This window comes from Perna viridis, chromosome 8, assembly GCF_037379345.1.
Source record: "Perna viridis isolate PV_CMFRI_1.1 ecotype Kerala chromosome 8, ASM3737934v1, whole genome shotgun sequence".
Classification (NCBI taxonomy): domain Eukaryota; kingdom Metazoa; phylum Mollusca; class Bivalvia; order Mytilida; family Mytilidae; genus Perna; species Perna viridis.
The window spans coordinates 45,772,948-45,790,162 of NC_142452.1; the positions used below are offsets into that span (position 1 = coordinate 45,772,948).

At 33.6% G+C, this 17,215-nt stretch overlaps 1 protein-coding gene across 1 annotated transcript; it reads left to right on the plus strand.

The window, feature by feature from the left end:
• Positions 1-4,594: 4,594 nt before the first annotated feature.
• LOC148610718 (protein arginine N-methyltransferase 1-B-like) lies at positions 4,595-17,101 on the plus strand. Its single transcript, XM_088541682.1, has 9 exons — positions 4,595-4,836; positions 6,036-6,191; positions 6,862-6,925; positions 7,728-7,876; positions 9,252-9,345; positions 10,493-10,602; positions 11,034-11,184; positions 12,153-12,277; positions 16,399-17,101. The coding sequence occupies exons 1-9, from the start codon at positions 4,738-4,740 to the stop codon at positions 16,492-16,494; spliced, it is 1,044 nt and encodes a 347-aa protein (XP_088397808.1). The 5' UTR covers positions 4,595-4,737; the 3' UTR covers positions 16,495-17,101.
• Positions 17,102-17,215: the final 114 nt, after the last annotated feature.

A 17,215-nucleotide genomic window follows, 5' to 3' on the forward strand; every position in this document is an offset into this window, starting at 1 on the left:
CTCAAATAGAGAAAGAATCCTTGAGTGAAATTATATTGTCAGATTGGTGGGTTTTGACAGCATGTTTCTAATTTTTCCCATTTGCCTGATTTTTACAAAAAATTCCACTTGATGGTTAAGGTTACAGTTGTTTTTGAAGGTTTTATGATTATGTTTTGTCAAAATTTTAGCTTTGCAGAAAAACATTGTATAGATTGAATTTCGACTGTTCAATATTCAGATAATATTTTTATTCTGCTGAATTCTTATTGTATGTAAAATGCTTGATAGATAAATTGTGGCTTGGGTTTTTTTTTTGTCTTAGAACTCTTAATAGATATTAATCATTTTGAAAAAAATGGTCTTTGAATATACAATCATGTAGTTCAGATTATTTATTGTGTTAGCCTTGAATTATTGCTGACATTTATTCAAAAATATTTTCTTTTCATTCGGTAAGAATATATGACATTTAGTTGTATTCAAACTTTATATTAGCAAGTTTTATTATATCATTAGCTATAGACTGCCTCAGTGGTCTCAGAGTAGCAAACTAACTTCAAGTGATGGAGGTTGTGGATTTAATTTCTGGTCAAGTCACACCAATGACTTAAAAATTGGTAGTCACTGCTTCTCCACCAAGCACATGGTATTAAAGGGATAGAGTGATGATTTGTTGGCCCAGAATCAGAATCATTTATCTGATTGTGGCTACATGCCTTCCTGTTATTTTTGTGAGCTAGCAAAATAAATATCTGGTTTAGTGTCAAACTAGTACAAAGTAGGGTCTGTTTAATTGGTAAATCATTTTCATTCTGAAATGCACAAAATGTGTACCATTCGATGTTAAACCATAACCAATCATATTAATGTATTTGACATCAAACCTGGTACTGATATTTTTGTTCCTCTGTGTAGTAGAAAACAATAGGAGACCAGATACACACAATGATTTCAATGTAAATGTCATCATAAGTAAGAAGATTGACATTAACAATCTGGACTCAATTATTTTACCTAATTCTAATAAAAGATGTACATTGTGAAGATTATCAACAATAATTGTAATTTATAATGTTATTGCATACTCACATGTACATAAAATGATTATATAGAAACTATAATTTATTGGATACATACATGTACATGTAATTACTGTATAAAACTAAGCTTGAGGCTTTTTTACCATTATTATCTCATTGTTATAGGCCACATGATTTTTTTTGGTTTTCCATCCTTATCTCTAAATTGCATGTAAATGGTTATATTTGTTTATCATCATACGGCTTATGAAATTAGTACTTCAGTAGAGCTCTAACTACGAAATCATACAAAATGTGAATTATGTGTGAAAAACCTACATGTTTTTTATTTTTGATATTGTGTCTAAAATGTTATAGTAAACAGACAGTAACATTTGATTTTCATATAACCCCTGTTCTTAGGAGATAAAAATTATATAGAATGTACTATAGAATTCAAAATTAAGGGAGATAACTCTGTAAATGACACTAAAATACTATAGAAACTGTTGAATATTCAATGTGGATTATCTCATATGAGCAGACAGACTGGAATGAATGATAATACAGTTCATCATATAGACCCATAAAACAACTTCATAACAAAAATATACATGTATAGCCTTTTTTTGGCTGTATCACATATTACAGAATTTGCATGATTCTTACAAAGACTACTACTTCATTTCTCATACTCTTAGTGGGATAGATTAATGGGGATTTTTTTTATCACCATGAATATATTTTTTCACTGTCAGTTTATTATGCACTGATTTGCAGTACCTTTAAAAGAACCAACAACAAATCCAGAGGCATTCAATGTAAGTTTCTACATATATTTAGAATTGGAAAAGAAACAAAAAATACTTGCAAGTTAGACTAGATGTATTTTTATTTCACCCCATCCCTTAAAAGATGGAAAAGAATTAATTTTCAATACCTAACCTCAGTCCTGTCTTAATACTACATGAATTGAACCAGTGATTTAAAAAAAAAATCTGCATTTGGCCTAAATCTCCCAAAAAATAATTACATTTTCCTACCCCATTTTAAAAGACTTTTTACAGTGAAATGGAAATCAATAATCTTGAACTTATGTAGTTGAAAATAAATTTTCTGATGAGCTCCCCCCTCCAAACTGAGAATCAATTACCATAAGTATGGTCATCCTTATTATATCTATTTATCCATTTAGCCTTCACAGATTGCCAGTCACATTTAACTGATGTTGCTTTTTCAAATTCTGTCAGTCTTGATATGAAGGTTCGCCAATATTTGAATGAGAAATTAGAAGAATTATTATATATGGCCTTAGCTGATTGCAATGCTATTTGTTTGTGATACAAAGAAGTCACAACATTTTTCATTTGTAAATGTTTTATTCATGATTAAATTTTTTTGTTGATGAACAGTGTTTTTATTTTTACACCCTTGGGACTTACTACAATCCTGCGTGCAACTTCAGAGTTTACAGGTTTGTTGAAATAAGAATCTTCATTTAATTTATCTTTTCTCAGTCTCTAATAGAAGTAATGAGCTTATATTAAGTTATTTGGACTTGACTTAATTATTGATCTTATTGGTGTTCGGTAATTTTGCTTTTACCCTTATTTGGTATAGTGACATGCACCGATTATCCCCATTCCTGTCTGTTTTTTCTTAAACCTACTACATGTTTACTCTGTGACTTGCAAATCTCAATTTTGCTAATTGTAATTTTGAGTGGGGATAATAACTAGTATGTTTAGCACGAATGAGTTATACTTGAATTATATTTTAACCCCACAAACAAACAAACCAAAACTAAACAAAACAGTTCTTGGACTAATTGTCGGACCGTCCGAATATTCAATTATATTGGCTCCCAATTGCAATGGATGGATTTATTTCACTCCCATTTGCAATGGATTGATTTATTTGACTCCCAATTGCAATGGATGGATTTATTTGACTCCCAATTGCAATGGATGGATTCATTTCAAAAAAATTAGTTCGGTAAGGACAAAATTTTGCCTCAAAAACAAAGTCTACACGAAGAAAATTTTATATTCTTTCTCCAGGTCTTATAGTTGATTTGATTGTTTTATGGTAATAATTTGAACATATATGGACATAAATGCCCTTCAAACATGGCTGAGATTGGGAAAACATCAAGCTTTGTGCAGTTTTTCACTCTTTTAACAATGGCCACATGCGTGTTCATATATTTTGTGTATAATTGTCAGTTACAACGTTAACTCGTGTGAAACATCTTGCATCAACAGATGTGGCCACTTCCGTTCCACACAAAAAACATTTTAATGTTCCAGAAATGTTAAAAATTAAAGGTTTTTGTACAAGTTACATAAAGTTCGTACTGTTATTTCCGGAATAACCTCATCAGTCTCGTCAAAAACATCTGATATTCAGGGTTTGCATCACATTTTACTATACTTCTACTACATAGAAATCAGCTTTAATCAAATTTTCAAAAATGCCCAAAATATGAGGCCAAAAGGGGTCCTTACCGAACTTTCTCCTTAGTGTGTGGCTTTATATAGTTGAGGTGTCTGTTGTAAGTGTTTTTGGGTGCTGTTCGATATCAAGATACAGGTATGTATTCTCCTGGTTTCAAGATGTTCGATGAGAGCTTAGCCTTTTAAACTTTTGTTCCTATACCTGTAGCTAGACGCAGCTCATACGTTAAACCCCAACAATCAATCAATAAATCGAAAAGAGAAACACTATAGTTTCCATTGTAGTCCGTTAATTACAATAAAACAAACTATTTTATATAGTTAGCTACTTAATACTTCGGATAGCTGGTCTGAAATAAAGGTCACAAAAATGAATCGTTTTGCTTGAAAAATCATTAAAAAGTCTGATCATAACCTGGGTGAGCGGTTTACTTCGTTACTCAATCTTGTTATTTAAGGGCCATCGACTACTAACACGGTATTTTACCAGTATGGTGAACATATTTTGCCAACAGGCGTTGTCACATTAGAAGTGTGCTTGATGTCTTCATATTCTACTAGCAGTGAAAGCTGTATGAATTTCAGTGATTTGGAATAAATACATGATTTTTTTCACCTGAAACGAAGGAAATTATCATGGTATGTTACCTTATTTTGAAAATAATGGATCGGTTCAGAAATTGACATCTTGGTATTGTTATTGTTTTGTTTGTTGGGGTTTAACGTCCGAGCAGCAATATTTCAGCTATATTCAGACGATCGTATTGTTATTGTTCATGGTGTTTATGAGTGATCAAGACGTATTCAAAATCTCGAGTGCGACGGCGGAACGTTGTATATACGAAGGCGGAAGTTGATTTTTTGAATTGGTCCGTGGATTTTTGTTTCATTTATTTTATAAATGTTTTTCCCATATTTAATCTGGCCTTTATTGTCTTTCTATAGCTATATTGCCAGGAGAATTCTATTTTGAACATTCTTCGCAAATAAATATCACAGCGTTCTGTTATCGTGAATTTGTCAGGGCCTTTCAGGGCTTACCTAAAGATGTGCTTACCTTTGATGATCTTGGAAAGCATTCACTATTTTGTTTTTAGGTTATACGCTGGTGCATTTGTTGCGTTTCACCATATCCATTATATTGACAAAAATTGAGCTTCACCAGGCAACTAAATAAGCCAGGCTTGGCTCCATAGCAATATATGGAGGGATGAAATTTCAACCTCTTACACTGTAGAATCAACTTGGGTTTTTTTCCGTTACAGTCCGACAAGAAGACTATGCAGACTACCGGTTTGATAGGAAGAGGAGCGCCAACAGTTCTGAGTTATTCCAATTCAATGTTCTTCACTAGTTATTGCAGATTAAACATCCATAAGGTAATAAACACATTAATTATTGGAGTTGCACCGTTTTAAAATGGGTGATAGTAAAAGAAAACAGGTATGAAACAAGATAGTTCGGATTTCTTTCTGTTTTTACAGGTACCTTTGAAAACAGAAGATTAAAAAATAAAATAAAAATAAAAATAATAAAAAAAAAATAATGGGGTTTTCCGGGCGTACACCCCCTTAGAAATAAGAAAAAAAATGACATCTTGATTTTTCACAAATTCCACCCCAAAAATTGTCTTGCCTCGCTTGGCTTTCCCTTTAATTTATTCTCACTGCTTCTGACCTCAAATTCTGGATCTGCTCCTGCATTTGACGTACTACTGTTTTGCCCGACATTAAGTTAGAGCATATGTAAATAATTTGAATTTTGCCATCAAACTTTCTACGGTAAAATAAGAAACACTTTAAAGCCACTTCCGAAAAGAATATAATTGGCTAGGAAATGCTCTATAGAAAATGTAATAGGAAATTCAGTGTATTTTTTCCTTTCCAATAACAACGAAAAATTAGAACTTCTTTACACAAAATGTATAGAAATTCTATAAACCATTTTTAAATTGTATGAGAAATAGAGAAAATTCCTAGGCCTATATAATCTTTGAAAGATCATATAAAAAATCGGCCAAAGTAAAGAAGACATGTCTTCGGTGACTAGTAGCAAGTATGTTCATCACACAGCATGATTCCTGATGATTCCTAATTAGAAACTAAAACGCTTGAATAAATGCTTGAACAAAAATTAAAAATGTGTCGACAAAATAAAAGTCCTTCAAAGTGAGCGAGTTTAGACTGCTTCCGCCTGTTCCCTTCAGTCTCGAATGATATGCGTTAAAGCTATTTTCTATTTCATTGGACAAATGTGATAGCAACCGTGACATTTAAGGGCATTGGTGTTCGGAATGTTTTCAATAATTTTTATATATTGAATAATTGGAAACAGTTTACTAGTTGTACCAATGAAATAATTGAAATACGAAACAGCACAGTGATCACACAATCTAAATTAGTTTTGGGTATGAACAAAGCGAGAATTTGCGTCCCTTATCTTCTTTAAAGATAGTACTTGTTTTAAGGTGGATATAAATGTGCCTATCCTGATACGTAAGTCTAGCCTTCTTTTTCCACTCTTATCGTAAAAAAAATGCCAAGCAGACAGTGCATCAAGTAAAATGTTTATTGTTTAGGAAATGTTGAGTGACAGTGTAAGAATGGACGCCTATCGACACGTCGTCTATAGAAACAGAGATTTGTTCCATGGGAAAGTCGTCCTTGACGTTGGTTGTGGAACTGGAATTTTGTCTTTGATGGCTGCAGATGTTGGTGCCGCTAGAGTAATTGGAGTATGTGAAAAAGCACACATTCATTCTGAGTCCAAGTATTTGTAAGATCAGTATTTTTTTCTAAGTTTTGTGCATGGCTGTGGGGCCAGGTTAAATCATGAAATGCACATGTATATATATATTCACTGTAAGTGTGAAATGCCAACACTTTTAGAGGTCTATATAGTGAGTGTCAAGTTCCTCATTCTCTGTCTAGAAATAGGATCAAAACAAGTCACCTAACTTCGTAACCATCTTCTGAGGACAAACAAAAGCTATTGTGAATGGTCAAGTTAAAAGTAGTTCAAAATCCAACAACGTTTTCCCACTTAAACAGACTCAAGGCCAGCAGACGATACCGGTATTTACACAGCATATTTAACAAAATGATGAAATGACGTTTCCAGAATGATCTGCTGATCAGATTAAGGATAAGTTAAACCAGTTTATTAGTACCATACCATTCAGGCCCGTATCTATATTTGTTTTTTTTTTTTTTTTTTGGGGGGGGGGAAGAAAAACTTTTCCTGACTTTAATACGACTTAACCAATTTCAAGCTCGTTTATCTTTATTAACGGTGTTTTCACCTTATTAAATTTTGTTTCCTTGTGGGTGGGTGGTAGGGTGTTTGGGTAGAAAAGGGTCGTCGTCAAACCCCCTGGCTATCGACATGAACTTGCTGTCTTTCAGGTGGATTGCTCAAACATTATAGAATACGCACAAAGAATTGTTCAGGACAATAATCTTTCACATGGTAAGAACGCACATATGATAATGCATGTAAATGTTCTTTGTAAATGTGACAAAATAAAGAAGAAAAAGTACGAGTATTCAATCAAAGCGAAACCTTAGACAAAACTAAACCGGGAATAATAAAACAAAAACAAATGAAGATCGTCACACAACACAAAGGACTGAAAACGAATTTACAGAAAAGAGGAACACGATCTCGGAAAAAACACATACAATGTTCATGGAATGGATATTCTTTTTTAAAAAGGCACGAATAACGCTCCTCTGGTAACACGCGTGTGATTACGATGAACAATATATGAATGCACAATTCTTTTAGATACGTAATGCACGTATCGAAATTAAATTAATTATCTGCAGTTTAAATAAAAGTAAACACAAGATAGAGCTCTATTATTCTGTTATAAACTAAATATATATGTATAAATACAGCTACGTAGTATGCGGTATTCAACTAACTAACATTTAACATCAGATCTGATATTAAAAAAAATAATTTCTAAATATATCTTATAAAGTCCTTAAGATAATATCTAACCAAGTTCCCTAAAATTGATATCAATTCTCTTTTATATCTCCCAGACTGCACGTGCTTCTACAATTAAAAAAAATGAATATGCATGAGCAGTTGGGGAGTGGCATAACTACCATGCTTATCATGAAATGATAAACCAATCTGAACTGATTTTATTTCACTAACCAGTATCAATTATAACAATTCAAGTAACTCACCAACTAACAAACCATAAAAATATTGAACAACCATTCAAGGAACGTTAACTGCATAATTTACTTTTTTCAAGTGATAACACTAATACAAGGTAAAGTAGAAGAGATTAGTTTACCTGACGGAATAGAACATGTCGACGTCATTATCAGTGAGTGGATGGGATACTGTCTCCTGTTTGAAAACGTGTTACCAAGCATTCTGTGTGCTAGAGACAGATTTTTAGTAGGTATACCAGTACTCTTTGAAGTAGATACGGATTCTTGGTAGGTAACTCAGTGAGTGGTGTGCTAGAGATAGACTTTTGGTATGAAACCCAGTATTCTGTGTGCTTCAGAGAGATTCCTGGTAAGTTAACCAGTATCGTGTAAGATAGAAAGATTTCTGGTAGATTACTCAGTATCCTGTGTGAAAGAAAGATTTTTGGTAGATTACCCAGTATCCTGTGTGCTTAGTAATATTTCTGGTGGATTACCCAGTATCCTGTGTGCTAGTAATATTTCTGGTGGATTACCCAGTATCCTGTGTGTTAGAGCAATATTTCTGATAGGTAACCCAGTATCATGTGTGCTACTAGAGAAAGATTTCCGGTAGGTTACCTAGTACCATGTATGCTAATGACAAATTTCTGGTAGGTTACCCGGCCATCATTATGTGTGCTAGAGACAGCCCCAGTATTCTGAGTGCTAAGGATATTTCTGGTAGGTTATCTAGTATGATCCTGTGTAGTATAGACATATTCCCGATGGATAAACCAGTATCATGTGTGCTAGAGGTATATGATAGATTACCCAGTATATTGAATGCTAGATAAAAATCCTAATGGGCACTCTAGTATCCCATGTGCTAGAGACACTTTATGGTAGATAAACCAGGATCCTTTGTGCTTGAAATAGATCTTCGGTAGGTAACTTAGTATCCAGAATCAGATTGATGATTCCTCGTTATGCAGTATGTCAACGACAATTCCTGGAGTATACGTCGTTATGGTGTATGTCAAAGACAATTCTTGGAGTATACTTCGTTATACTGTCAATTCCTGGATTATACGTCGTTATGTTGTATGCCAGTGACAGCACTGGTTTAAAGCTCCATATCAAATTATACACTGTATTGTTGATTCAAGAGGGGGGTTTATTGGATATTATATATTATATGGAGCTTCATAGAGAGATTCCTGGCTACCGATAAGGTAACTAAAACATACTAAAGTTCTTCTATTGATGATGATAAAGTGTCATAACATTCTGGTTCTGTTGATGATGATAAAGTGTCACAACATTCTGGTTCTATTGTTTTATTTCTTGTTATAATCTATTTTCAGTTCTCTGTGGAAAATATTTTTGAAGTCTTTTGGGGACCTACCCTTAGAACATTACGAACAATATGAACAAATTTTGCACATTTGTTCATGACTCCAATAACCACCAATCAAATTCTAGTATGAGCTTAGCGTATTTGTATGCTTTGGGTAAAAGCCAAATCTTAATATAGAAAAAAAAAACATACTGCGGCTGCGTCAACTATGTTCATTTGAAACGTTTGGTTTTGTTTGATATTGTTTGTATAGTTTTCTGTTGTTTTTTTTTTTTTGTATTAGAAGTCAGGAGGAATAATTATGCCAGACACTGTATCACTTCATTTATTAGCCGTAAAAGATCCGAAATATTTGGAAGTCAATAATGAAAAAAAATGTAAGTCAATTTCAATTCATGAGTTTTGTTTTAACTCAAACACTTTTCCATCTATTGTGAATTATTATTATTACCTCGGTTGCTCGTCGTACATGTACTGCATAACTAGATTGATATGACAACTATTCATAAATGGCAAAATTGAAATAAACTAAAATTACTGTGAAACAGCTCAACCGCTTCAATGGACTTGCATTATCTCCCTTTGGAGTCATCCCGCAGTAATCATATTCCTTCATGCACATCTACATATATGATGCCAACCTTAAGATTTCTATTAAATTTCATTAAAAGTCCTTGGACAGTCGAGGAAGAGTTGCGCTTATCAGGTTTTAACATGTACAATGTACATGTAAAACCCTTAAATTGGATTATCTCCCTCTGATAGTAATTATATTTCTTCATGCACTTCTACATATGATACCCAATCTTCCTATAAAATTTCATCAAAATCCCTTGAGCGCAGGTTTAGTAGGAGTTGCGCATACAAGAAATATGGACAGATGGACAGACAGATGGGTAGACGGGGAGATTCGTATAGATCCCAAAACTTTGTTTGCGGTGGTATAATAAGATTAAAAATCTCACTTTAAAAGGAGATGATCGGTAATGTTTGTGGATCTTACCAATTTTGCGGTGAACAGGAATTATATATAGTTCGACACTTTAAAGAATATGTTAGAAATAGTGTTGTTTTCTGAGTTATATATATTCATAACATAATTTTTTTGATTATTCAAAAGCTGTTTCTGTTTTTACATGTTTGTTCAGGGTTTGAAATAGAATGCTACAAGCGTGGCATAAATTTTGCCAAATTAAAGTTTATTAATGTTATGTCATAAGAAAACCAAACTGAGCTTGCTGCAGACACTTTTTAATACCGACACATTTTCAGAGTCACAGTCAAATATAACAACTTATAGAAATGATGGTAATACATTAGTTACAAACTGTGGATAGTCGATGAGTATGCTCAATTTTAACTTCCAAGAGGAAATTTGTTTTTCTTCCAAAACCGAACCTCGCGTAAGTATATGATACGCATGCTTTTTAACTATTCCACAGTAAACTCAAAAACATCTGTTCTTCGTTAGTAAAGAGTAAGATTAAAACTACTGGAAACAGTTTTTTTTTTTACATATTATAGTCTGGAGAAATATTCAAGGATTTGACATGAGCTGTCTAATCGAAGGACACAGACTAGTACCTGTCCAAGTCGACTGTTCGGATGTTATCAGCAACTCTTGCCTGTTAAGGGTAAACTGTAAACCGTTTAACAGCCACACCGGGACACTTTAACTGCCCAAGTCATTCTTTTTTCAAAACTCATTTCTCTGAAATTCTAAAAAAATAAATTTAAATATAAATTTAATATGGACATTAGGTGTTCAGCACAGTCGGTGTTGAGGAAGGACATTTACATCACTGGCCTATTTACCTATATCTGTATATATATAGAACCAATCATACTATCGCATTTCTGTGCTTTTGTGATACGGACTCTTCAAATGTATATTTGGGTTGTATCCGGTATATCGTATTCATTTAGTAGAGATCGACGTGTCTTGGATATATCGCTTTATGACCAAATTCGAGCGCTCTCTGTACAAAGTGGCATGCACGATGATAGGCTACGTGATCAATAACAGATGATGTACGAGACTAATCTATCAATTCGAATATTTCAGGATATAGATATATACACTGCTACCAAGGATGATCTCAAATTTGACGCCCCGTTCCATCTCCAATGTAAGGAGGGTAGCAAAATAAGTGGACTGTGCACATACTTCAATGTTGAATTCAATAACTGTACACCACAAATCGGTTTCACTACAGGTAAAAAACAAAATCAGTCAACCTTAACTCTAATCAGGGATCAGTTTTTCCTCTGATAATTACAAATCAGCCAACCATGATATTGATCATTGGATCATTTGTTCCGTTTAATCAAAAACTAGCCAAACATAAAATGCATTGCAGAACAGATTTTCTTCTGGTTATTTCATTAATCAGTCAATCATGACATTATACTTATATTCCTCTGATAGATTTGACAACAGTAAATATATTCATTCGACGATCGTTCACACGGATTTGATAATTTAAGTAAAATGAAATACGAATTACCGTTTTTATTAAAAAATAACTTTATAGTGATGTATCATTTGGTTGTAGTGTAAAGGCTTGAAAAGGGTAGAAATACTTAAGTTTCAAACGACTAGAATTTCGTGGATGAAACGAAGCTAGGAAAAAGAAAAGAAGAAAGCAAAGAAAAAAGGGGGGAGATCGCATAACGCAAAAGAATACGTTTCGTCTTGTTTATACCTGAGTATCTGACAAGTATCACTGACATGATCTCTACTAAAATGACAAGACGTTCTTCAAAGACTTAAATCACAAGTATTCAAATCTCTAAGAAAAAACGTTGGGAATATAAAGCTAAACATCAGCAGAAACAAATATACGGCAATGTTAAAGTATGTTTTACTGTTATTTAGAAATTATTGCGAAAAATGGTATTACTTAAAATCGCAATAATCAGAAGTCGCATTTTGAAATTATCGAGATATGTAATGCGAGATTTTTCTCAAATTCGCATGAATTATAATCGCTTTTGCGACTGAATAAATTCAGAATTTACGATATGTGATTTAACGTCCTTAAAACAGATCAGTAAAAAGACCAGTAATTATTTTACACATGTAAAAAAGTATCAAAAATACGACTTTAGTATAATTTATTGTAATATACAATGAAAGAAACCTAGACATAGCACATGTTATTGAATATGAAATTCCTATAAGCTCCAGAGGCAACATTAACCCACTGGTCACAGACCGTATTTCCTTGTCACGGTGGAAATATTGACGTCATCACTGGAGACGTACTGTATGGAGTGTTTGACCTGAAATATTCTAAGCATAACGAGGTATGTAAGAGTCATAAACGGAACCAAGGTTATAGCGGTAATCAAAAGAATGTAATCCTGGGACAAAGACCAGACACGGAAAACAGACATATACAACAAAGAACATAAAGTAACTAAAATCATACATACAAAGTAACAAAAGCGAATGAGCAACTCGGACTCCACTAAAAACTGGGAGCATGGACCAGGTGCACCGGTAGGGTAAGCGTCCTCTGCTTTTCTAGAAACACCCACCGAGTTGCTCATAAAAAGTCAAGTCCGGGGTAGACAAACGAGGAAAGGAAAACTATGACCCGTTGAATAAATCAGTATTCATGGTGCAGATGGATACACCATAATGATCGACGAGTTCATGATGACGACCATCAAACTTCTGTAGTGATGACTTCAATCTTGTAGCAACATAACCCTATTCCAGAAGCTCTAGCGCAATACAAAAAGTCAGCATAGTTTCGGCAAGCTGTGGCATAACGTATGAGTTGTGATATGAACACTCCATATGCAGGTGCTGAATGGAAGAAAGGAAAGTTGACAATTCTGAATGAAAAGTCATCAAGTTTTTCTAAAGTTTGGTCAATAATTTTCCTTTACCATCGATTTCTAAGTGTAGGTCAAGATATGAGGCTGACTCCACAGTGTCTGTAGTATCCTTTATCTCAAGTTCTTTGGGGTAGATGCGATGTATCAAATCCCCGAAATCAGGATTGTTTAAAGATAATACGTCATCTATAGCGGAAACTGAGATGTAAATCACCAATGCCAATAATCGAAATGAAAAGGGGTAATAGTTTTTTTTGTATTATGACTTAAGGTAGTAGACCTGGGGTAAAGGGAGGTAATCAAAATTGAAATTATTTTAGTCACTAGAGCGTTTGAATGACTTCTAATATGCAAGCTTCAAAGTGATACCGATGTTAAAGGGAAATAACTCCAAGAAAGGGTTCAACTTCTAGAACAAAGATGCCAGCGCCAGTAACTGCTCTTTTGAAGTATTGATTGAATGTTTCAAATGGGTACATTGAGCAGACCCATCGAAATTTTTTTAAGCACATCTGACATTCGGTCAGACACAAGGTGATGACTTGTCTGACCGAACGACAATTTGACTGACCGAAAGGACGAAATGACGTGTAGCGAATGAACCGGAAGTTACATATTATTGTTTACAATCAAATTGATTGACTATTTCGGTAGACTGTAGACTAATTCACGTAATTATTAAAACGTTCTAGTTTTATTATTCACAAAAACCTCTTCAGTTTTGAGAAAATCTTCTTTAACGTAAGAAAAAAGCATCGGACACCCGGGCCGACAAGCAACGTGTATTTACCGGACCCGGGACAATTTTACCGGACAGGTCCGACGGTCCGGCAGGTTTCGATGGGTCTGCATTGAGGAATATATTTTATGAGGTGGGAAAACATTTGAAATGATACTACCTTTTGATATAATATTAAAATTGAAATATGAAATGATCTCTGTCATGAGACAATACGGCTAACCAATAACATTGCCAGTTCTTAACCTTTTAGAGTTTAAAAAAATATACATTTTCTTTAATTCCTTGTAAGACTTTAAGCTTTCTGTTTTCACTTTATTGCTTTAAAGTTTGTTCAGCATATGACTGTATCTAGCATTGAACTACGTTTAGCATATATAAGTTTGTCTCTTCGTGCAGTATAAATATTTGTGTGACATTAATTTGCAACAGTAGTTGACTCAAGCTGTGCCTGACAATACTCTTTCCTCAAAATAAGTCATCATAATTTGATACTTTGTAACCTTATTGAATATTAACAGAATTTTAGCCATAATGATTAATTATAAAAAATATATATCAATGCCTTACCCTACTATCATTAAACGTTTGTTTGTTTGTTTGTTGGGGTTTAACGTCCGAGCAGCAATATTTCAGCTATATTCAAACGATGAACATGAAATGATGATAAAATGAAAAAGGGACGGGACACAAGGACAATGGGGGGTCGACAAATTTTGATTGCCACTGGAGATAGGGAGAGGTGGGTAGGGTCAGGTAATTTAGCCTCCTGTGGCGGAGCCCTATGGTTCCTACTCCTGGAGAATACCACAGTAGGGTTCTTTAACGTGCGAGGAACGTGGAATCTTTCCCAACACGGTGCACCACTACGGTTTGCAGTCAGGTTTTCCGTATTATAGCCTGACAACCCTAGCATGTAACACGCCAGGGGTACCCCATTCCACCACCTGGGGCACACATCCCAGTTGCTCTGTGAGCAGAGCGCCCTAGCCCCCGGCTAGGGTTCTGAGAGCACTATTAAGTCGCCTTTTACGACAAGCTTAGCGCTGCTGCAGGCCTATTCTTTTAACCCCCGGACATGCACGGGGGTACTATCATTAAAACATTTAAAGAAAACTACACGGTGAATTTTTCTGAAAATTTATTTATTGATTTGCATATGAATAGTCCATATAATATCAGTTCTGTACGAAAATTGAATAATAAATTGTTGGCAAAATAGAGGTTTTTATATAAACCAATCGCTGAAAATGACCCCCCTTTTTTATTTTGGTAAATTAAAAGCCTAGTATCTCTTTTACAAAATGGAAAGAATAGAATTGGATATTAAATCTGATATATTAATTCTTTTAAAGTGTATTTGACTTAATATTCAGGTCTTTATTTAAATGTATTGTCAAATGACCCTAAAATACCAGATATGGTTCAGTTTGGCCAATGATTCAGATAAAAAAAATAGCAATATTTTAGTCTTCATTGTTCAAAATCTGCAGGTGAATTTTCTTAAAAATGTGACAAATGATGCGCCGCAGTTATTGTTGTATAATGTACAAATTTGAAGAAAATTGAATCATGGGAAAATTTTGGGGGTACCCCAGGTCTACTACTTTAACTTGATCAATTTTTACAATAGTTCTTTTTCCCATTCAGTGGAATATATTACTATTAATTCACGACCTGTTAACTGATTAAAGTACTCGAAGTAAAACTACAGGTAGTAAGAAGCACTTATTTGTTCTGCATTTCACAATACAAGTAGCAACAAAAACAAAAAAAATCCAAACACCTACATTTAAATACCACTCCATATAAACTTCAGACACTGCCAATTGCAAAGGTGGTTCATACTGCAGTAAAAAAACACACCGGACAAACGATTCTGTTTCAATCAGCATACATTATAATTCTATATAACATCGTCATTTTCTGCATACAGACCTGTAATTTGGAGACAACCACGCTTCATCTCTCATTTAAAGCTAAAACAAGAACGTTAACTCTTGCAAATTGCCAATTTTATGAACTATCTTTATAATTTTTATTTGGAGAATGCATCAACCAAATGAGACACTAAGACTGGTTATACACAACCAAATTTGCTACATATGATAATCATATGTTTTAGAACATATGGTTATCATATGAATCGAGCGTGATATGATAATCAAATGATTCATGTTTCATATGATCATCACATGATTATCATAAATTATGATAATCTTATGTGTTTTTTTTACAAACATATGATTATCATATGTTTAACATATAGGAATCATATGATAACCATGCCTATGCATATCGTATGTAAATTACAAATGTGAGACTCGTATGATAACCATAGAATTATCATATGAATCGAGCACCATGATATGTGGGACATTTGGCTGTGTATTGTCTGTGATATGTGGGACATTTGGCTGTGTATTATCTGTGTATGAATAAGAAATAGAAGTACTAAGGAATCTAGTGTTTTTTTCACAAATCAGCCCCTGTCTGATGTTTATGAAGACTGTTACTACACACAACTCTTGTGCTCTATTTAAGCACTCATTTGTAAAAACAAAGCAAACAAATAAACAAACCATGACACATACATATCATTTAACTACCTCAAATCGTTTTTAAGTTGTACGACGTATGTACACACGGATGGACAGACAAAATAACGCACAGCGATACACGAATGTCCGTCAAAAGATAATCGTATAAAAAGATTGATGTAGAAAAAATAAAATTTAAAAAAAATCAAAGTACAAATACAATACACATCCTTTTAAAAAGCACTTGAGTTATATTTCCATTCTTTAAAAATAAATAATTGATTATTCTACTTGTGTTTCAGAGGTTTTTGTACATACATTTAGATTTATCTCTAGAAAGTTCGGCATGTAAAGAGAAAAACAGAACTGTTTTCACAAGAAAAGAGTTTTGGATATAATATTATACAGAAAAGAAGAATTGAAGAAATTGAAGAAAAAAAACGCTTTTCATTTGAAGCTTAAATGTTAAAGCACATTATTACTCTGTATATTGAAGGACTTTGTTACCTTTAAAAATGTCAAGTAGATCAAAACTAGTACACGGTATTACACGGATCATTCTTTTCTCTCGTCTTGCAAAATCATACAGAAGTATGTATTTTCAATAGGTAAATATTATGTGAAAAGAGGCAAAAATATTTTTTTAAATTATTCAAAAATACACAATTAACGTCAATGTTTATTACAAAAACTCTTCAATGCTTTCTAATAAATAAAAAAAAACCATCTTATCATGCTGAATAAACACTGTCGTATCTAATTGAATTTTCTTTCGCATTGTACTTTCCTCTGTTTGACCTTAAGTTGAGTATTAGATATCTAGATTACACAGCTGATTATTATATTATTGACCCAACAAATTGGTCAGTCATAAAATTATGATTATTGTCACTCGCTGACATATTCAATGTCGGACAAACACAAGAAATCAAGCGTTTTATGACAAAGTTGTAGGATCGGGATTAATGTGTTGTTTTATTTCCCCCCTCGCGGAACAATGTGAACATCCCGTCTAAAATGTAGTCAGTGGGAGAAACAATATCACCAAATGCAAAGCAAAACATCTCGGGATTATTTTATTTGTGCAAAATGAAGGATTATACAATTATATAATTAATT